This window comes from Myxine glutinosa, chromosome 3, assembly GCF_964187855.1.
Source record: "Myxine glutinosa chromosome 3, kmMyxGlut1.1, whole genome shotgun sequence".
Lineage (NCBI taxonomy): Eukaryota > Metazoa > Chordata > Myxini > Myxiniformes > Myxinidae > Myxine > Myxine glutinosa.
Genome location: NC_136263.1, coordinates 89,564,793 through 89,588,537, shown reverse-complemented (window position 1 = coordinate 89,588,537; position 23,745 = coordinate 89,564,793). Strand labels below are relative to the sequence as shown.

The 23,745-nt window shown below is 42.0% G+C and overlaps 1 protein-coding gene across 9 annotated transcripts in view; it reads right to left on the bottom strand.

Annotated features, from left to right (window-relative positions):
• Nucleotides 1-4,924: 4,924 nt before the first annotated feature.
• The window catches only part of LOC137423404 (roundabout homolog 2), a 409,307-nt gene continuing 390,486 nt past the window's right edge, over nucleotides 4,925-23,745 (bottom strand). For 7 of the 9 annotated variants that reach the window (XM_068110526.2, XM_068110527.2, XM_068110533.2 and 4 more), the window contains 4 exons: nucleotides 11,854-11,946; nucleotides 9,443-9,658; nucleotides 8,339-8,475; nucleotides 4,925-6,848 (listed from right to left, as the gene is read on the bottom strand). In XM_068110526.2, coding sequence (XP_067966627.1) covers nucleotides 6,834-6,848; nucleotides 8,339-8,475; nucleotides 9,443-9,658; nucleotides 11,854-11,946 — 461 coding nt within the window. In that variant the 3' untranslated portion in view covers nucleotides 4,925-6,833. The remainder of the gene's footprint in view (nucleotides 6,849-8,338; nucleotides 8,476-9,442; nucleotides 9,659-11,853; nucleotides 11,947-23,745) is intronic. The other 2 variants (XM_068110534.2, XM_078774252.1) reach the window with 1 other exon arrangement.

Here is a 23,745-nt window from a genome sequence, read left to right as displayed (position 1 = left end):
ATGTGGTGCCGAGTGTTTCTGATTGATGGAGGAGAGGAAGGGCCTTATTCAGAATACTTGGCAATTGGGATGAGGTAGCAGAGTAGGTGGTTACCAGTGGGACACGGTTAGTTGCAGGTTTGGGTTTGTAAGTCAGAAGGTCTGCTCTCGGTATGCGTTTTGCTCGGGTTATTGCTTCTTGCACAGAGTGAGGGTCATAGTTTCTTGCAATGAAGTGTGTTTCTAATTGGCAGAGAGAAGTTTCTTCTGCCATTTTTGTTGAGCAAATGCGTCTTACTCTGAGTGCTTGACTGTATGGTATGCTTGCAATTGTATGTTTAGGATGAGATGAAGAAGGGAGAAGGTAAGAGTGAGTGTCTGTTGGTTTGGTGTATAGTTCTGTTTCGAGTCTGTTATTTTGAAGCGTGAGTGATGTGTCCAGAAAGTGAACTTCGGACTGTGAGCTGTCGAATGTGAACTTGATGGTCGGATGAATCAAATTTAATTAATTTTGGAATTGGGTGAGACTACGAGGGGATTTTGACCAGATGAACTGGATGTCATCAATATAACGTACCCAGGATTTTTCCAAGATTCATGCATTTGCATGCCGCAAAGCCCTCGATACACGACAAGTCCCAATGCCACCTACTCAAGACCTTATGCGCCTATTAGAACTGACACTCAAACTGAATAATTTCCAATTCAACGGACGACATTACATTCAAACTCAAGGTACCGCTATGGGTACCCCTGTTGCACCATCGTACGCTAACATCTTCATGGGAATGATAGAGACCAAGATCAATGCACAACCTCATCACGGAATCTTGGAAAAATCCTGGGTACGTTATATTGATGACATCCAGTTCATCTGGTCAAAATCCCCCCGTAGTCTCACCCAATTCCAAAATGAATTAAATTTGATTCATCCGACCATCAAGTTCACATTCGACAGCTCACAGTCCGAAGTTCACTTTCTGGACACATCACTCACGCTTCAAAATAGCAGACTCGAAACAGAACTATACACCAAACCAACAGACACTCACTCTTACCTTCTCCCTTCTTCATCTCATCCTAAACATACAATTGCAAGCATACCATACAGTCAAGCACTCAAAGTAAGACGCATTTGCTCAACAAAAATGGCAGAAGAAACTTCTCTCTGCCAATTAGAAACACACTTCATTGCAAGAAACGATGACCCTCACTCTGTGCAAGAAGCAATAACCCGAGCAAAACACATACCGAGAGCAGACCTTCTGACTTACAAACCCAAACCTGCAACTAACCGTGTCCCACTGGTAACCACCTACTCTGCTACCTCATCCCAATTGCCAAGTATTCTGAATAAGGCCCTTCCTCTCCTCCATCAATCAGAAACACTCGGCACCACATTTCCTCAACCTCCACTAACATCATTTCGACGTGGTCGGACACTCAGGGACCTCTTGGTAAAAGCAAAGCACCCACAGCCCCACAACAAAGAAACTAGGATCCCTGGCTTCTATAAATGCACAGCAAACAAATGCATTATTCACAAGCATTTACTAGAAGGAAACAAATTCTGTAGTTCTAGCACTGGACAAAAATTCCCCATCACCTCCTATATGAACTGCAAATCTACATGGGTCATATACCTAATAACTTGCCAAAAGTGCACCAAACAATATGTTGGAAAAACTGAAAATACACTCTACACACGATTTAATAACACCCGGTCAAAAATCAATAACTTCCACACCAGTCAGGGCAAATCTCTACCTTACACGATACACTTTAATCAACCGGATCACTCTATAAATGACATTCAGATCTCTGCCATTGAATCAATCACAAATCGATCACACACCACGATTCTGAAACGTGAGTCCTTTTGGATACACAAACTTCGGACAAAAGTCCCTCATGGCATAAATTTTGATGACTAAAGCATGTTCCAACATCAACCCAATCAAATTGTTAACCGTAACCCATTCATTCATTCATTCATCATTCATTCATTCATTCATTCATTCTACCTTTATATGTCATTTATATAAATATATAAATATATTATATGAATATAAATGGGATATGAATATATGCTTGTGTGTTTATGTATGTATATCTCTATATTTGTATATGCACGTGCACCCTAACTGTAACGCAAACGGTCACTTCCGTTGAACTTAGGGCTGGTGAGTGAACTTTGGCGTGGCTCTTCCTTCTGTATGCATTTTATACACACATCACACATCTCACACACATATCACCATACATACTTGACTGATATACATGCAGGCTGTTTTTGTAGACTCAGAAGACGACCTTTGTTGTTCGAAAGCTTGTCGACAATTAAAGATCGACGTCCTGAAGCTACGTCCGCGTCTTATTTAATCTAACGATTATTTATTCAATACAAATGAGACGCCCTGCTCGTACTTTGGAGTTTCTACTATTTCTTACAGTTATATATATATATATATATATATATATATATATATATATATATATATATATATATATATATATATATATATATATAATATAAATAAATTGGATATACATATATACATATAGTGTTGTCTGCTCACCTTCACTCTTTCATTCCTTTTTTTTCCCGCCCCTGGAAAAAACTCTCACGCTTCTTTTCTTCCCTCATCCAAAACCTTGATCTTGTCTACCCCCGTTAACTCACCCCAATGCCACCTCCTTAAAATTCCCTGTTTTCTTTCCCGAAATCTCCTGTAGTGTCCATCTTGTTTATTGCATGTAACATGCCCCAGCCCTCTCTCTTCCACAGATCTCCTGATGTTTGAATTCCCTGCTGTTGTTGTGCTTTTCTCTCTCTCTCCCCCTTGTTTTCCGCTCCCTTTATTATATATTCTATTTGTTAGCTCTTATAAAATACCACTAAGCTTTACATTTACAATGTTCTAGCTCTCTGATTTACCACTTACCAGTTGTTATTGCTGAGTTTTTCTTCGACATTGTCCCGATTGTTGAATTGAATGATGTCATCCTCAATTTCTACCTCAGGTTCATACATGTATGGCATGACAGCACCTTCTACATCATGATTTTGACTATCGTCGTAATCTGAGGATTCTTGATGAGAAAAGTATTCGTCAAATTCACTTTCTGACGAGTCCCGATCCAGTTGTGCGGCCATTATTATTTGCGTGCTGTGACAATCATACTGGTGATGACGTCACGACCAAGGAGGCTTTCTGGATTTTTTTTAGGAGTGGTACCAGCCAAGGTGGTTTAAAAAACTTTAACACCTCAAAAAAAAAAATCGACTTAAAAAAGTACGTTCATTTCTTTGTTGATTACATACAAATCAAGATCACATACATTTTGTTTTTAATTTCTGATTCTGTGGACCTTTTTTGCAGAATAAGGTGAGGTTGTATTGTGTAAAACCTTCTGTAACAGGCAAAGCTAGGTGGAGGACTTGTGGCATCCGTCACTATAAAGGAGGAGTAATCGTGGATCTACCACTGACCACCGTGATGGTGAGGTGAGCAGTAGAGCCCTGGAGAGGGGCGGATCACCTTTCTTCAGGGTCATTCCACAGGGCAGAGCGGCCTGGAAGGCGGCACCAACCACAGACTGCCTGCGACCAATAACGGGAGGTCCCCAAGGTGTTGAAGGCCATGACTGCGCATGCGGTTGGAGTTGAGCTTTGGACACCAATAGATCAACATCTCTGTTTCCTTGCCCCAGAGGAGGAGGACCACACCAGGAGACACCATCACCATCTCACCTCACCACTCCTCTTTATTATATAACCCTTCATCACACTTCACTTTGTGCCATACCAGCCTGTATGGGTTGTTGCATATTCAGAGACCCACTCATGCCTGCACACATCCTCACCTGTTTTTTTCCCCTTTGTTGTTCGAGTCCGGTATTTTGGCACCATTAGCAGTTTATACTTGTTCTCATTGTGTACAACATAGTGTGTCTTTTCCCCTTTCATTTCTTTCTGTCTATCAACTGCAAGATCTGTGCTGTTATTTATTGATTGTGCTGTCCTTCCTTATCTCCGAATGTGTCATATTTCATTGTAAATAAACCCATTTTAATTATAAGAAACATATTTCCCCTTTTTGCCTTTCCGCGTGAACTTCCGCAGGAACTGGTATTGGCTTGCATTTGAACGATCCTTGGGGGGGATAGTATTACGATGAAATGAATGCAGTAACTAAGATTGTTTCACATTTTTGGGGGCCTTTATCAGACCTCCGGCTGAGTCGGTCTGTGTTAATGGACAGTCTGACGGGACAAAACATAAGCAAATTCAGCAAAAATAGGAACGTTCATCCATTTCTCCTTTTTTCCTCTTCATTCTCCTCCTCTTGGTATTTATATCCACTTACAACATAATTCTTCCTCTTCCCACCCTCCTCCTCCCGACAAAGCTCTGTTGAACCTCCTCCACTATTGCTGGCAGAATGGTCTTGAGGTATGCAGACTCACCTTTAAGCGGTCTAGCCTGGGTTTAAAGGTCGGCCCAGCTACAAGCTATAAACCTGGAGTTTCACAAGCAGAATGATTCATCAATGTGTGTGCTGTCCCTCTGATGGACGTTAAACTGTTGCATCCCGTCTGCCAACATTAGTTGGTGGAAGATAAATATCCCACGGTGTCCTTCATGAAGAGCAGGTGAGCTATCGCCGGCACAATGGCCAAATTGCATGCAAATTCCTGCCCTAGCCTACGTCAGCAACACACCCTGTCCCTTAGCCAATGATGCTGCTTCAAAACCCTTGTGCTGCATACTAAAGAAGACTCCACTATCACCATCTCTTCACTTTATCTTAATTTTAATGTTGTTATTTTATCCTTCCCTCCCTCCCCTTTCCAAACCCACCAACAACACCCTTTTGTGCACACAATCGATCAGGGGCAAAACAAATCCCAGGCTAATGAAACAGAGGCCTGAGGTATTGCATATAGTTCCTGATCAACTTTATTTACAGGATTTGGCACCCAGAAACTACCAGCTGTACAATCAAATGAATGAGTTGTGAGGGCAAGAGTTTATGATGAGAATGCTTGAGAGGCAGAGTCAGCAAAGTGGTTGTAGGACACTTAGTTTGATGAAGACCAAAAACATACACATCATTGTCAAAGCTCAGGAAGGAATAAGCTGAGGTTACCCATCAGTCAGTTGCTCCCTGTAACATGTGTCATCCACGTGCATCAGAAGTTATAAAATTTCCTGTACAGTGTTTTTAGTGATCAATGTAGTTTGAAGGTGGAAAGGGGAGCAATGTTCAGCATTCCAATGTCGTCGTGCATTTTTATAAAAACAAAGATCATCAAAATACAGTTCGGACACTGTGGACGAGTACAGGAGAATTAAGTGACAAATTCTCAAGAATGCAATGTTTTAATAACCCTGTACAATTCATCCCTATATACGTCCAGAGAAGCTCGAGATAGAAAAGGAAAATAAAAAATAAACTGGAAAATCAAGGCGAAGGTAATAAACCATTGTTCATCCCTAAAATGTACAAGGAAATACGTCACTAAGTAAGCAGACATTGCATTAGAAGATGGGATTTGTGGGCATGGTAAGTGGATAAATTCAAAATGTTTGCAAATGACCACAATGAGAATTTCCCAGCACCTTGAAAACGATGCAAGACCTCTTGCCGTCAAGTCCAGCAGTGATGGGTTCTCCAACATGTCCACTGATAAACAACTGCATGCTTTGTTACAAAAACTTTGATTAATTTACTTGCATTCGTGAATGACAAACAAAACCGAAACCACGTAATTTTATAAGCAGCGAAGGGCTTCCAATGGACGCGCGCTGTGGGGAAAACCCGTCGAGCGAGGTGTTTTAATTTTTCTTACAATACGTACAATGAGCAGGAGCCATCACAGTAAGTGAGACGGTGGTGGCCGTGACCGACTAACGTGGATACGTGGATAGGCCCATAGTTTATGAACACCCGCCTGCTGTGCCCCGGCCCAACTCTGGCCTGCGCACAACACATGCCTGAGAACAACACTACACCGCATGCGGATCCGGGGATACGGGAGCCGACCTCAGCCACAGCACACACAAGAACTCGGAGGGGTTTTGGGTGAAAAACAGAGAGAGAGAGATTTCGATTAGGAGAGGGAAGGGGAGCGGAGGAAGCGATATTTACAAAAACTTTGCCGTCTGTTATTAACAACCAAGATGGAGGAAGAAAGGGGAGCGATGTCAAGCCAGGCCGTGCTTCGGCTCCCATGCGATGTGGCGCGCTGGTCCATATAAAGGAGCAAAGGAGAAGCGCTCAAAGTAAGGTGGAGCATGGTTGTGGGTCGATGTGGGAGCAGCAATAGGGTAAGACAAAAACTAACAAATTTCAAAACAAACCTAATTGTGCTTATAATATTCCGCAGTGCAATCAGTCAGCGGGTTGATGCGATAAAAAAAATAATGATGTAGAAACTTACAATCGAATGTTGTTAACTTAAGTCTGACGTGACCAACGCGCTCCAGAAGAAACTACCAGTGTGCAGTATTACCGCCGGCTAACACAGTGACCTACCTCCAACCACAACTTTCTCACCTATTTCAATCAACAAGTTTTGGCTACTCCCAACCATAAATTCTGGCCTTTTCCCACCGATCAAAAATTCTGACCTATTCCCAAATATCACTGTGATTTATTCGCATCATTCTGACATTCTTAGGCCTATTCTCATCAACCACTCTCAGGCTTTCACACATTTATTATCACCAAGTTCTCTACCCACAATACACAGGGTTTCTGCCAGCTGCAGGTCACTGCCGTCATTCCAACTTTGCCATCCTCCTGGGGTCTTTTCTTTCACAGCAGGTGAGCAGTTATTTCGGCTCTTCAACTTTGATGACTCTGCATAAAAGTACACATTAATGAGTTAATAAAAATACTTTCATAAGACTGTCAAAGCAATAAACTAGACCGGCACTCAGCAGAGAGCATACCTCCACCTGGTTGGCCATATCACACACAATTGAAGAATCACTTAAAAATTCTACGAGCTGGATCCGGATCTTCACGAAAATTGAATCGATTCTTCCTCGTCACACACACAACCGGTCCAACAAGTTTCGACGAAATCCATCCACAACTTTTTGAGATATCCTGCTACGTATAGTTTTTGGCCCTATATCCCAATGGTGAAGAATCAGTTAAAAATTATAGTAGCCGGATCCGGATCCGAATCGAGATCTTCACCAAAATGTAATCATTTCGCCCTTGTGACATATGCTACATCTCTGCCAAATTTCATCTGAATCCGTCCACAACCTTTTGAGATATTTTGTTCACAAACAAACGGACAAACAGAAAAATCGGTCAATGACAGAGGACTTGCCGGAATGTACTTTTTTATCGGCCATTTTGGATAAAATTGCAGGAAATCTATACGTGTATATACGCTAAGCAACGGAAGGTAACTGAGTAAGTGTATGCATATATCTTGTCCTTTCAGAATTATAGTGGTTTGAAATATATTTTCAATGAAAACTTGACCCCCTGACCTTTGACCCCAAAAATAATTAAAACGAAGCATTTTTGACCATTTTATGACGCATGTTATTTTTCAGGGGTGTTGGTTAGAAGGGAATCGGATAATGTTTGACAGAGTTATTAGTAAAAAAAACAATTTTTGACCTTGAGTTTGACCTTTCAAGGTCACTCAAGGTCAAAGGTCATGGTGCCAAATGAAATGTCGTATGTGACTTCCTATATGTCAGTGACAGTAAGTGTATGCATATCTCTTGTACTTTTAGAGTTATAGTGGTTTGAAATATATTTTAAATGAAAACTCGACCCCCCTGATTTCACGTTTTGGGTGACCTTGAGCTTGACCATGGGCCTAGAGAGTTAAAATTGGGCACAGTCTATTCCAGGGCAAGGCAAATATGTGTGTAAAGTATGGCGATGCTATGTGCAACGATGTAGACGTAGTACTGCGCACAAACAGACAGACAAACAGACAGACAGACAAACCAACCAACTAACATACTTGCCGGAATCTATTCCGGCAAGTAACAAGCAAACAGAAAGGGGTGAAAACATAACCTCCACCCACGTTTGGTGGCGGAGGTAATAAAGTCACTTTCAAAGCTTTTGCTTTACAAATTCAATGCCCGGTGGACAATTGTGTTGCTATCGAATCTGCAAATGACTATTTTAAGATTGCCAATTAAGTGGTCATAGGGCTTATATTTCACAATAAATGTTTCTCCATGAAATAACATTGTGTTCTCTCTTTCACATTTGCTCTAGTTAGCTCCTTGTGGAGTCCTTATTGAAGATGCTGCACGGTCACGGCACGTTAAAGAGACACGAACCATTGCCTGGTTAAGCATCCTCACCGTTCCATGGCGTGTTTCCTTTTTTCCACCACCCACTGCTTTTCCCGGCATTGTCGCAGCAGAACTGTGGCCAGCAAGTTGGAACTTACTGGGGAAATGTGGCCTGGAGTAAGGTATGATGTCTTCATGGGTTTCATCTGCATTCGTTTTGGGTGGTACAGTGGGTTGAGGGTGTGGATGAGGATTGAGGAAAGGCAAATAAATACAGGAAGGAAGGACAGTTTATGTGTGAATCATACGATAAAGATGACGTGCAATCCCTTCCGTTGTGTCATCCCAAGATTTTGTGGAAGGTACAATCAGCTCTCAATTCTTTTAGTTATTTAAATTCGTGCCACTAGCTCAAGGCCACTATGCCCTTCAGGCCCCCCCGAGTGATGCTGTTTTGACAGATGTCACCAGCGAGTAGGAGGCCGCGTGTCAGAAAAGTTATAAAAGGAAACATTCTATGCATAATTTCCTCATCCTACTATTCATTTGCAATTGGTCACTGGCTTTGACACCAATACAAATTTTTACGATGGCCTAAAAAAGCTACAAATATCGAACAAACAGTTTCAAATGGAGCATCTTGACGCCATCATTAGAGCATTTAAATTGCATCAGATGTGGCAATAAATGTGAAATTGCTGCTCCCAGATTGCCGGCTCGACGACAGAAGACTGCATTTGCATTTTTGCCATCCTGTGCGGGCATGGGCAACTTGCTAGTCTTAAAAAGTCACCATCAGTAAAAGTGCAAACTATGTTATTTTAGTTTCCCCAAATAAGCAAACACAATAAACAAAATATATTGGAGGAAGTTGATCCATTGAGCCAGGTTTATGGCTGGATGAAACATGCACATTGGAGATGTAATGAATTTGTGTGGGACATGTCCATGATTATGTAAACAATGCAGGAAAGCAGGGGTGGGGAATAATCTGAAATAAATTGGGGAATGGAAAACGGAGGGAAGGATAAGAAGGAATAGGAATGATATCGGAGTTCAGAAGGAGAGTAAAAAAATAGTGAAAGAAAGTTGAGTACAGATAGTAGTAATGGTCTAGGTCTGGATAGCTCTATCACGTGTGGCTGTGTAGAGACGGCTGTGCTGAGGACCAACCCAGAGGGCGCGAACGAGGTGGCTGCCACTGCCGTTCCAATGAATGTGGATCTAAAGACCAGCTTTCTTCCCCATCGTCAGGATAGAGGCGCTCCACCGAGCCCTGCATTGTGCCTCCGGCCATGCCCCATCCCAGTCCTCCGCAGCCTTTGTGCTGCATCACACCAGCATTGCCAGGGCTGCTCAACGGGGGTGGCAGAGGTGGTGGAGGGAGGTCTGGCGAAGGAAAGACAGGAATGGAAGAGAAGCAATTAAGGGTGAGCCGCAACTGTACCAAGCCCACTGGTGCATAAGATCAGCTCATGGGAAATTCTGTGTGGTCAGAAGGACAGACCACCCAGGAGTTTTTGAGAAATAGCAGATCCTCCACACAAGTGGGTGCAATTGAGCGCTTTCCTACGGATATTGCACTTTCCTGCTTTCGCTACTTTATCATATCCTCAACCTGTTAAAAGCCGCAGTGTTAAGGTTGAAGTAATGGAAATAGGGATTCCTCGAGGGATGAACTCTGTTAAGCGGTTTGTCTCAGATCATTTGCTGATGCAGTCGATATTTGCCATAACTGTTGTGATGCTCGTATTTTGTAAACACTGACAGTAGTTTAGCAGAGAGTCTGGATCGGGGTGTAATTGCCGGTGGAATTTTGATCTTACCAGAACTGTCCTTCAATTCAGTGACAGCAGGCAGGGAAGTAAGTGCTTAAAAGGGGGAGAGGGTAGGGGCACCTGGCTGTCATTTTTGCAAGATGAACTTTATCTCCCGGTATATTTCACAACAATAAATCTCAAAATGGACGTACTGCGGGTGGCATGTAGACAGGACTTTTGACGCACCTCGCGAGCAGTCAGATAAGTCTAATATCATTGAACTCGATGTAACAAAACACATAAGGAGCGGGTGTCGAGCTGCCCGCTAGGGGTGGCATCCTTTTTCCTGTGCGTCACGTATTGATGCGAGGAATTCAGCTCACGGGTCAATTCAGGTCACGATGACATTTTCTTTTCCGGATGAGGTGCCGGGAGGATTTTGCCAACGTTTTTTTCTGGCTCAACCGAAGCAGGTGTAAGACAAGTTGTGGCAATTCCTCCTCCGCCTCATTTGGAGGTCATTTTAGGGGAGTTTGCCATCATATCAAGTCACCAACATGATAAGCTGCATATAACACACTTGAGCAGCAAAGGCTTTACGTTGCACGCCAAAACGTACTTGGCCGTGAAAATATATGAAGGAGTGAAACTTGGAGATAAAAGAAGAAGAACTAGAATGGCACTAGGTAGAGCGCATACCTCCACCTGGCTGAACAGTTTATGTTTTGTATCCACTGATAGGCCGAATCTGGATTCTGACCTGAACCAAAATCGAATCGGCTTGTTCTTGTCACCTAAACAACTCGTCCACCAAGTTTATTCATAACTCGTCCTTAACTTTTATAAATATCATGTTATATATCGCGTTTCGTCCGATCTCTCAATGGTGAAGAATCACTTGCAAAATTAAATAATTCTTGTATCCAAATCCATATTCAGATCTTCACCAAAATCGAATCGATTCGGTCTTGTCACAAACCTAAACTGTCCAACAAGTTTCATCGAAATCCGTCCATAACTTTTTGAGATATCCTGCTATGTATCGTTTTTGGCCCAATCTCCCAATGATGAAGACTCACTTTAAAAATTCTACTAGCCGGATCCGAATCTTCACCAAAATCTAATCATTTTGTCCATGTCACATGAACTACCTCTCCGCACAATTTCGTCCAAATCCGTCCACAACTTTTTGAGATATCTTGTTCACAAACAATCAAAGAAACAAACAGGGGTCAAAACATAACCTCCATCCACCTTCGGTGGCGCAGGTAATGAAGTCTCCATCTATTGTGGATCTCTATGCGTTTCTGTCTGTGAAAAGTTGTCATGTGCCAAATGATTTATGCCTGATTTGACTTGGTGTGGCTTCTGCATGCTTCTACCATGTGGATACGACCAAGTTTTTGTTTTAATACTTTAGGGTACGGTACACTGTCTTGGATGGGTCCAGGTTTGCCTTCTTTGGAGCAGCAACTACTGCGGTGACCTCATGATGTTCCATAGTGTTGATCCTCCAGTTTGAGATTAGATCAGATCAAATAGGTTGTTCAATACTTTAAGTATGAGGGCAATAATGTGTCCATTTTTTTTCTGTCCTTCATTCCTCCGCAAGCTGCACCTGACGATCAGGTGAAAGCTACACAAGAATCCAGTTACTGATTGACTGATGTTGAGAAATAAACACAACTTACTTATCTTCATCGTGTCTTTCAACATGTAAGGTGGGACATAAACATTAGAAGTTTTCTGTTCACCTCTCACCCGCGTAACATCCAAACTTTAATCACAATTACATATCACGCGCTAATATCTTCAACATCTCACCGTCCATCTTGCATGCGCCATGTTTCTGCCTCTTTCCAGGCCGAGGGCGAAAATGGCTGCCAGGTTCTGCTTGTGCACCAGCTCCGAGTTTTCCTGCCGGGCAGAAACACCCCACGTATCACTTCCTCTACCACCACAGCAAGTGTCGCTCAGCTGTGGGACGAGTTAACGAAGTGAGCCCATGGCCTATCATTAATGGAGCAAAATGACCTAATTAACAGCACTGCGGTGCGCATTACTGTCAAGCATTCGTCCCCTTCCTCACTTCCTACCTAGCGTGGGGCCTAATATAAGGCTTACTATTCTCTTGTCGCTGCCAGTTAAACATAAACCCTGAGATGAATCACTGCGAGCAATTTTTGCTTCACTTGTACAACACCCATTCCTATTCAATGCAAAATTAAACAAAAAAGGAGCAGGGATATGGATTTGCGGTCGGAAAAAGAAAGGACAGGACGGTTATAGTAATGGCGCCGAAGATTGAGAGGAGCCACTCAAGAGACGTTGTGCAACCCTGGGATTAGTCCAGCAAAGTAACGTCGAAATACATTCCTGAAATTAATTTCGAATCAATAAAGCAACAAGCAGCAGCAAATTGGGTTTAAAAACGGACAAATGAGAAAACCAGTCCACTGAGGCCTGCCGTTGTCACTACGCAATGAAGCCGAGAGGAACATGGCAGCAAAGCGTGAACGTGACAGTTTCAGGAGAAAGAAAATAATGACCCTCGCTCTTATGGACCAGAGAGCAGTGGCTGCCAACGCACACCCATTTGCACATTAAACAATACATCTCGCAATTGTCTTGGATTAATGTGATGTTCTTTGGAGCCTCATGGAATATTCATGCCATGATCACAAATTACAAATGAGAGAGACTGTGTGACTGAGATTCCGACTGCAGATTCATGCACTCCATTAACGCGTTCCTGTCCGTCGCTCCAGGATTGGGGCAACAAGTGCACATCTCTCTGCACATCGAGAGACAAAAGACCACGAGATGGGAAACGTTTTTGTCAGGTTCGCCATGTTAACAAATATAATTTCGTTCAAAAATTTGGGAGTGTGGTGAAAATGTACCAAAGTTGAACCCAGGTGTGATGCTCACTTAAACCGCTGGGCGGTGTCTATAAGACCTCGGACGTCCGCGACTCGAGGCCACTCCTGCGACTTTATACAATGACATGTAGAATTGAATGGTACGTACCCACTTATATACTAGGCTTGCTTGCATTGACTGATATATCCAATCTTTCTCATATGATGCCTTGATCCTGACATATATATATATATTGCATGGTGTATTTTACAGGATGATGTAAAGATCTTATTGAGATTAAACCTATCTATGGGACGAGTTGTGGATTTGGTTGATTTTCACAACAGGGAGATTAGCAAACCTGTACATTTTTGGAATCATCAGAGCATGGAGAATCCGAAAATAAATGTTGGCATTTGCACAGACACCTGCATGGCCGCCATTTTAGATTTTCAAAATGGCCGCCATAAAATACATATTTTGCGCTATCTCGGCTTCTAGTCAACCTAGAGACTTAATTAAATATGCTAATCCTATGTTTTCTGGGTCAAGGAATCCAATAAAGGCCTCAAAATAGTGCTCAGGGTTATAGAAAAGCAACAAACAAAGGTAGTTGAAAACCATTGTCTTTATATTTGTGATATAACTGCATTACATAATACATGATATTGCAAGTCCTTTGCAGTTATAGGTATGGGTTTGTAAAGCAAGAAAGCAGCTTTGTTAGTATCAGATTGAACTATAAGTCCGATACACAAGATCTACTAGGTCTATACCATTCAGGAATATGCTTTTACAGATCTTCATCACTGTCCTGAGTGTCATTTTCGCAAACAACTACGCAAATGCCAACATTAATTTTTGGATTCCTCATGCTCTGAATATTCCAAAAATGTATAGTTTTGCTAATCTCCAGAAATTTTGAACGAAAAAACATAGTGAACCTGACCATTTGTTCATTGCACCTGTGCACGTCATAATAACATTGAACTGTGTGCATTCTACATGCTTTATCACAATTTGTATGTTAACTTTCATCATTCGAGTCTGCTGTTGCGATTGATTTGCCAAAAAAGAAAGAAGAGTCTGCTGTTGCGATTGATTTTCCCAAAAAGGGGAAAAAAAAAATTCCTCTAAACGACTTTCATGGCGCCCAACAAAAAAACAACAACACGGAATGTCATTAATAAATCTGTCTACGTTGCTTTTGGGGTTTCAAGCACAAAGCAGTCATAAGGAAATGTCTGCGAGCTGTGTGTGTGCGATGCAGTCGATAGGAAAACGCCGCTCAGTCGATACAGATTCTTGCCGAGAAAGCAATTGTTTTTGATTGAGACCTAGGAAATGGTGCTTTGTGATCGTGTTGAAAACTCACAGGGTTCTGGGCAGGATAGCTGGGTCCAATGAGTGTGTTTGAATTTCATGCACACCAGACTCCATATGTCTAACATGACACCTATTCCAATCATACACAAGGTGGCGCCTTCAAGATGTTCTTGGAATGAGATACTCACAACAGTCCAAGAAACGCCAAATGCATTTTTCCACATTGATTATATCTGGGAAGCCTGGATATCTCAGAAGTATGCACACTGAGTGTGCCACACTCGCCTTTAAGTTAGATAAGCCACGGTTTGAATATATCGATCCAGCGATCTATTGTCGCCTGGTGTCTCACATGCAAGGCGAGGCATCAAGGTGTGTGCCTCTGGTAAGTCTGTCGGATTGAAGTTAAGCTGAGGGACAGGTCTGCCAGCACTGGTCTGGTAGCTATTGAAGATGGCACCTCGTCTTTCCTGAAAAGGAGGCGAGTTGTTTCTGGCACATTGGCCAAGTTCCAAATTCATGCCACATTCACTCCAGTATCCTGCAATCGAGTGGCGGCCCATATATATATTTTTTTAAATACAAAGTCGAGGAACGTGGAGGAGTTAGAACAAAGGGTGGATCAAGATGTAACATAATAAAAAGAACAGAAAAAGAAAGGAGATGGGGGAGGGGGGGGGGGGGGGCAATCAGTGGGGTTGAGGGACAAAATAGAGGGAGACCTGGAGGAATAAGTAATGTGGAGAAGAATGAGGGCTAAGGGAGGATACACAGGGTGGGCAAGATTAATAGAGAAGCAAACTTCCAGGAGGGAAAACTTGGAAAGGGGTGTGCTTGGGGGTGGGGAAAGGGATTGACGGGTGTAGAAGAGAGCACAATTTTGGATTGGGGATGATCTGAGATGGTGGTGATCAGCTGTCTTGAAGACCTGGAGGAAGGGATGAGATTGAAAAGAATGTGGAAATTGGTTCCACAGGTGGGTAAAAGGGGAATGAATGAGTGGGATGAGCAGTGATTCTAGATTTTAGGCGTTTCACCAGAAGAGGGTTGCTGGCAGATCTTGTGCGTCCTGCAGAAAAAATTTGGGGGACAGAGCAGAGACAGAGCTGGGGGAGCAAGACCGGAGAGGAGTCAGCAGAAGACAGAAAGAGCACCAAACGCAAATGCAGATGTAAAAAACGAAGAGGAATGTATTGTTGAGTCATCAGCATACAAATGCATTTGGTTATTTGTAGAAGGAAGATCACTGATAAAAAAAAAAAAGGAAGAGTGCAGGAGACATGACAGAACCCAGGGTTACACCTGCTTGTATGGAAGGAGGGAGAGGTTGAACCATCACCAATTATGGAGATCGAATGGTCAGATAGAAAGCTATGGGAGAGCAGGGTGAAGGAGGAAAGCCAAAAGAGGGGAGCTTGGAGATCAGATCCCGAAGCCATACTCTGTCAAAAGCTTTTGATATATCAATGGCTTCAGCAAATGATTCCCCAAAGTCTCTCGGGGAAGAATACCAGAAATTCGTAAAATAAGAAAGGATATTATCAGTAGATCTCATCTTGCGAAAGTAATACCGATTGTCAGAGAGAAGACTGTGAGATTCAAGGTGCTTGAGGAAATGAGAATTGAGATGATGATGTTCAAAGATTTTAGAAATAGTAGAAGTCAAAGTAACAGGTAGTTAAAAAGGTTTGAACTTTGAACGATCACCCTTCTTTGCAATTGGCTGTACTAATGCATGTTTCCAGGAAAGTGGGAAATTTTAGTTTTTAAATAGAAGCAAAAGTAACAAGAAAGAACAATCAGAGATTGCAGACCCTCGCCAGGACTTGTTTTGTGTGGTGTATTTTATGTGGCAAATAAATGGGAGGATTGTTAGAGTTGCAAAGGTCAAATGGACTGATGGTCTAACGGTCAAAAGGTGTAAAGTTTGAATGGTCTGAGAAGATATTAATGGGTCTAAAGGGTCGAAATGGTCTAAAAGGTCTAAAAAGGGTGTAATGTTAGTTCTAAAGGGTTCCAATTGTCTGAAGCGGTCCAAATGTTCTTAAAACGTCTAAAAAGGGTCACTGTCGTGTCCAAATATCAGCTTCCTACCTCAAAAGGTGCCTGAGATATTGCCAAGATGCGAAAGAAAATAAATAAGTTATTAAAACCCCATCGGTACCCGGTGATGACGTCATGCAGCACCTGGAGAACTAATAGGAAAGGAGCGGTGTACAATAATTTCCGGAAGACAGCCATAATTTCCGTAAACTCAGGAGTAGGAGTGGTAAGTAGAGACATTTACAAGAGTGTGGTCAGAGTAACCACTCGAGGATGAAATTGTGTAGCTATAACGCAACAGATTGGAGGTGAAAACAGGTCGACTATTAGGAGAGAGGGGTCCTGACGATCTGGAATATGGGTTGATAATTTGCTCCAAAATCATTGAGAATGGAAAACGTAAGATACAACAGACAGACAAAGAAGAGGTTTGGGCAGAGGGGAAATCGCAGCCAAAGGTACTCCTGGGAGTTGGGGTTGTAAGAGGAGTACATGGGCAGTGAGGTCACATTCTTCAAACGTTTTCTCAACCTGTCATGAAAATCCCGAAGCTCTGTCTTCTTCTTCAGTATGCAGTGGACCACGTGTGCACAGCAACAAATGATCCTATCCACAGTACATGGCCATGGCTAGGATAATTTGCTGAGGGTACATCTCTAGGTTACAGCAGAAATTTGGAATTTATCCAGTGTAGTGTACCTGTGATAGTTCGCCTACTCTTCGCGAAAGACACCTTTTTTTTTTCTTTTTTTTTGTGTACACAAGATCGAGGCTCGTGAAAGAGCTAACATTAATCACACAAAAAATCAAACCGACACACAAAACACAAAATAAGGGGAGCGGTAGACAAGATGGGGATAGAGGGGGAAGGACGGACACAAACACAACATTTGAGCACAGGACATCGAGAGAACTGTGGGAGGGAGAGGGCTTGGGGGGAGGTGGGAGAGGTATAAAACATATGGACACTGCAAGGATTTCCAGGAAAGAAGTTGGAATTTTAAAAAAGTGTATCTGGGGTGAAAATTAGCGGGTGAAGAAAAGATCAAGGTTTTCGATCAAGGATCAAGGGGAAGATAAGAGATGGTGGTGAACAGCTGTTTTAAAGACCTGGAGGGAGGAGTGGGATTGAAGGGAGTGGGGGAGTTTGTTCCAAAGGCGGGAGAAAAGGGGAATGAAAAAGTGAAGGTGAGCAGAGAGCCTATATTTTGGCAATTTAACCATAAGAGGGTTGCTGGTAGATCTTGTGTGACCTTTAGGAATATTTGGGGGACAGAGCACAGAGAGAGCTGGGGGAGCAAGGCCGGAGAGGAGTCGGTAGAAGACAGAACGACCACTTCCCTGCCTGCGGTGAGTGAGTGAAAGGCCCTCGGAGTTAGCTTCATCGCAGGAGATTCCAATGATTCTGAAAGCTTTGGATTCAACAGCGTGAAGCCGAGCTAGGTGTGAGGCAGGAGCACCGGCCCAGAGGGGGGGACAAGTATTCCATTGAGCTGCGGATGAAAGCCTTGTATGTGGTGAGGAGCTCAGGTGTGCCAAGGAAGGACTTCGCACGACGGAGGATGCCCAGACGACGACTGGCTTTGGAGGCCAGCTTGGAAATGTGGTTTTTCCAAGAAAGATCATGGCAGATAGTGAGACCCAAAAGCTTGAGTGACAGAACTTCTTGGAGAGGATTGTTGAGAAAGTGGATGGGAGGGTCTTCCAGTCGGTCTTTTCGGAGAGACATAGTAAGAGTGTGAGATTTGTCAGGATTGAAAGACATGTTCCACTTGTTTGACCAGTCTGTGATTTTGTGACCTTGGGATCCTTAATGTCCACCAATGAATGCTGGCAGATGGGATGGCCAGTTTAACCTCAATCTGAGGAACGCAACACACATGGAATCCTCTCCCTGTCTGCCAAGCAGTAGGAAGACAGTTTGTAGCCAGGGCGAGATTCAAACTCAGACTGGACAGCTCAAAGTTGAGTGTACACCTGTAGGCCATCCTGCATAAAGCTCTGTCAAGAATATTGGACTCTATTATTAATTATATAAAGAATAATATATACAGATGCAGTTACAAATTATTTACCTAAATTATTAATCAAGTACTCAGATTGTGGTTTGATTGCGTAGGCTTAATGGGCCAGATGGCCTCCTGCATTGACGTTCCTTCTATTTCCATGTATAAGCCTCTATTTTGCAGACTATTGTGAGGATCTCTGTATGAAAGCGTTTTGAGCACCCCTCCTAAATAAACATCACAAAAAGCGAAAAAATTGTTTGGAATCTTTCATAGAAACAAAATGAGCCCATAAAATCCACTTTACTCGATAAACTATCAAAATACTCCTCAAATTGAGAAATTAGTGCATTGGAGAAAAAACGTTTCTGATCTTTGACATGATCATTTATTTTGCCTCTTCCTATCTTTTAAAAGGACATTTCATCCGTGTGATGTCAACCTGTGTTGCAATGTCATCACATCATACATAAACTGACATGATCTCATCGGGAAATGTGCATGGATGGGCTATATATTATAACTTTTACATTAATGTAGGGCAGGGCTTTAACTTTATGTGGAGCTTTAACATAAATCAAATGTAGGATAAAGAGAGTAGTGGACACCTGTGAACTTTTACATGAATTACAAGAATGTCAGAAAATGGATAAATCAACATAGTTTAAGAGTTTTGAACTTGGGTTCCTTTCATTCAATATGCACGCGGCGGAAAACAACTTCACATTTTCCATTTCCCATCGAACAAAATGCTGAATTGTGGACATAGTTTTCATTCGAATAGGAAATAAAAATTGGCCTTAAGTTGATTATGCATATGTAATGGGCTCAAAACAATAAAACTTAAATATCGTTTTCGATAAAGTTTTGCACTTGAGTTTAATATTCCAGTAAAATTTGTGATTGAAGAGATACAATAATTAACTCAAAACAAGAACAAAAAGACATAAAATGTCATAGTTCCCACCTTGGTTTTAGTAATTTTGCTGTACGGAGTTAAAGGCTGTCAGTCGGCCATCTTTTGCCGGATGAAAAAACAAAATCTTCAGCATATGTATACTCATGTATTGTCTTTGTGCCAAATTTGAAGAAAATCGGTCCATGCATGTCCGAGAAATGGATGCGGAGACGTTAAAGTAACAAAATGGCTGCCAGTCGGCCATCTTGGATATGATCTTGAAAATAAATGACGTGCATATGTAACCCATCATTCCTTATCTGTTTGCCAAGTTTGAACAAGATCGGTAAATGCATGTCCGAGAAATGGTTGAGGACATGGTGAATATCGTGGTTTTTACAATGAAAATGGCTGTCAGTCTACCGGTCGGTCATCTTTGATCAATCACAAAATAAAGGGAAGTGCACGTATATGCGGTCATGTGCTGTGCTTGTGCCAAGAATGGACTAAATTGGACCATGCATGTCTGAGAAATTTTTGGAGACACGTTTAAGTAACAAAATGGCTGCCAGTCGCCATTTTGGATCTGATCTTGAAAAACTATAACGTACCTATGTAAGCCATCATTCATTATCTGTTTGCCAAGTTTGAACAACATCGGCAAATGCATGTCAAATAAATGGTTGAGGGCATGTTCAACATCAGATTTTTCACAACTAAAATGGCCGCCAGTCAGCCATCTTTGATTGCATAGCGAAACAAAATGATGCACATATGTATACCATCATGTTTTGTCTTTGTGACATGTATGAACAAAATTGCTCAATAGATCTCCGATATATGGTTGCAGAAGAATGGATGGATGGACGGACGAGACCAAATCCATAAGCCCCTGTTCTGGACTAAGTCCAAAAGGGGCTTATAATGTTCTGAAAATAAATCAATATCTCAAGTAATTCTACTTAAACAGACTCGGTGGTGTAATGGTTAGAGTGTCTACTTAGGGTGTGGGAGGTTGGTGCTTAGAATCCGACACGGCCGAGTCACACAAAAGACTTAAAGTACCGGTATGTTTCCGCTTCCTTGCTTGATGCTCAGCATAAGGATAGAGCACGGACAGACAACCATAGGTTAGCAACACTCGTGCAGGCCTTAAAATTGGCCTACTGTCCTCCTGTGTTGAAGTTCCATGTGAAGGAACTCATATTTATTTTTGGGTAAAATGCCAGGGGCATAGAAAAGGCCCCTTTATATAAGGGTATGTGCCATGTGGCAAAGTATAGAAAAGAAGGAACATTCCATAGCTTGTAGAAAATGCCAAACAATAGAAACGGGACATTCAAAACATCTCGTGTGCATGCTGGACTACCCTTGTGTTCTGAGGAGGAACCAAGTAATGCTCGAGAAAAGTTCATATAAAGGGGCACCAATTTCATTCATACAGCTGCATGACGAAGTAAATGTATATAATTTGTGTTACGTGCTCCTCCCCGACCCCCTGGTCACGGTGTACCTCCGAGCCCCGAGAGGAGTCACGGCAGAAAAATGTGTTATTCTGTATGTCAAAGATCAATGGAGAAGCCACCCCAATTGTTACTCACAAACAAATATTGTATTAAGATCACACAAGAATAACAGTACAACAATAATAGCAATCAAAAGTACAATCAATATATATCCTATGATGGTACCATCAGTTTCGTAACATATAACTCACTGTGCTCCAAGTGAGTGAACCAAGAACATTCCCAATGTCTCTATTCCCCGGCTTCAAGCCAAAGTTGATTCGCTCCAGCGATCGTCAGATCAATGTCCAATCGAGACCAGAATCCCGTTGGGTTGGCAGTTACAATCCTGCTGCCCCAGCTGTGCAGAGGCACCCTCAAGGCGACTGGGAAATCCAAAGGCGCCCTCCAGGCGACGGGGAAATCACACCCTCGGGTATGGACGTTCCACAGCTCACAGTCGGCGACACGCAGACTTTCCACTCAAAAGCCACGTCACACACACACACCCCAGATCGACGTCTGAATGCGGTGAAAATGGTCGAAACGAGACGAAACCGTGAGCGAAGCGCAAGTCCTGCGTGAGTCAAAATGGCTGACGGCCCGGTCTCGTGGCGCAACGGCACGACGATGATTCTCTCCTGAATCGATCGCAAAACCTGACACGCAGGTTAATCTGTCACAGAGATAACCACTCTGTTGCAGGAATCCATTTCCTGGGAAGCCCGAAAGTTCGCTAGTGACTGTTGTTCGCCAATGTTCGCTCCAGACCGCAAATAGCTCGGCTCCTTCTTGTCCTACTCACTCGCTCCGCCTTCTTTTTCTCCACTTCCTCTTCCCGTTCCCGATCTGGTTTCCTGTTTCTTTTAACACTAACTTTTTCACCTTTTGAAAACAGTTCATAAACAATAAACCTTTTGAAAACAATAATAGTACATGGAATCCAAGATGTTTACAGTGGAGGAAAACCACCACAACGGATGTGACGAATCCGTAACATTTGTCAGATTTTGGGCACCCCTTTATATGAACTTTTCTAGAGCATTACTTGTAGTCAGGTTCACTATGTTTTTTCGTTCAAAATCATGGTAGATTAGCAGAACTATACATTTTTGGAAACGTTATTACATGGAAAATCTGAAAATCAATGTTTACATTTGCCAATTCCGACCAATTCGATTCGACCAATTCGACCAATTCAACCAATTGACCAATTCCATTCGACCAATTCGACCATTCGACCAATTGCTTCGATCGACCATTCGACCATTCGACCAATTCGATCGATTCGATTCGATTCATCGAATTCGATTCGATCGACCATTCGACCAATTCGATTTGCCAATCAATTTGACCGACCTTTGCTTGTGTGGAACGGACTGTGAAAACGATGCGGACTATATTGTCGGATACGACACACAGGACAGTGATGACGAACTATAAATGGCATATTCTGTAATCGTGTATGTTTGATGCCATTGACTGCCTGTGTATATTTTGTCATTGACTGCCTGTGTAGATGTGAAGTTATACTGACTGCATGTGTATATATGATTTTGCTGACTGCCTGTGTATGTTTGGTGATATGAATTATTGTGACACATTTTGATGTTATTAACTGCCTGTACAAAATGATAACATGTATTTGATTATGCAACTTATCACGAATATAAAGACAGTATTTTGCAATTCAAAACCTTTGATTCGTGTCTTACCATTCCCCATAGCACTAATTTGATACTTTCATTGGATTCCTTGTCCCTGAAAATATAGGTTTAGTATATTTTAAAAAGTTTTTAGGGTAATTAGAGGCAGAAATAGAACAAAATATGTATTTTACAGTGGCCATTTTGAAAATCCAAAATGGCCGCCATACAGGTATCTCTCCAAATGTAAACATTGATTTTTTGTTTCCTTATGCTATAACCTTTCCAAAAAATGTATAGGTTTGCTAATCTACCATGATTTTGAACGAAATATAATTTATTGACATAGTGAACCTGACTATTGGTTCCTCCGAAGAACATGAGGGTAGTCTAGCATGCACACGAGATGTTTTGAATGTCCCTTTTCTATTGTTTGGCATTTTCTACAAGCTGTGGAATGTTCCTTCTTTTCTCTACTTTGCCACATGGCACATACCCTTATATAAAGGGGCCTTTTCTATGCCCCTGGTATTTTTCACAAGATACATTTTAAATACGAACAAAATGCATTTGTTCATCGTACAGTACTTTATTCAAGACGATATAAAAGACTTGAAAAAGTAAGTGGAAAAAATATTCAACCCAGATGGGATTTGAACCCACAATCCCCAGCTTGGAAATCTGATGTCTTTTCCATCAGGCCATTGAGCCAGCATGTTAGAACTTATAAAAATACATTTTAAAGGGGTATAAAGTGTGTATATGTGTATATTTATCCATATAATATACCAGTAGAAGCCGAGAAACGAATTTTCAGTCCCCATGTTAAAGTTGCATACAGAGAAACCGTCCCCAAAAAGGAAGGGGCGCAATGCACCTCCTCCTTGATTTCCATACAATAAGCAATTTGATGTGGTACAATACTCATAATGATGCTGAAATTCAGGTTTAAGAATATTTACGTTTTAAATACGAACAAAAAGGAATTTGCTCATTGTACAAGATGTTCATTACTCCCGCCGGGGAGTAATGCATTCGATCGTGTCCGTGTGTGTGTGTGTGTGTGTGCGTGTGTGTGTGTGTGTGTTCGTGTGTTTGTGAACAAGATATCTGGAAAAGTTCTGAACGGATTTGGATGAAAGTTGGTGGGATGATTGCCCTTGGGATAAGGAAGAATTGATTAGTGCTTGGTGAAGCTCAGGATATTATTCCGGATCCAGGAATTTTTTGAAGGATTGTTTACCATTGGAAGATAGCGCTCATTTTTCTTTAACATTATCTTCTATATATTCTATATTTAACATTGTGATATGAAAATAGTTTTCATATTTGTTGTAAATGTAGTTTAAACTCGTGGTTATGCGTTAGAGCGGTGTATTTTGTTCGCAGCGTCGTCTTCAATGTTCTTTTTTTTTCTAATAAAGACATAT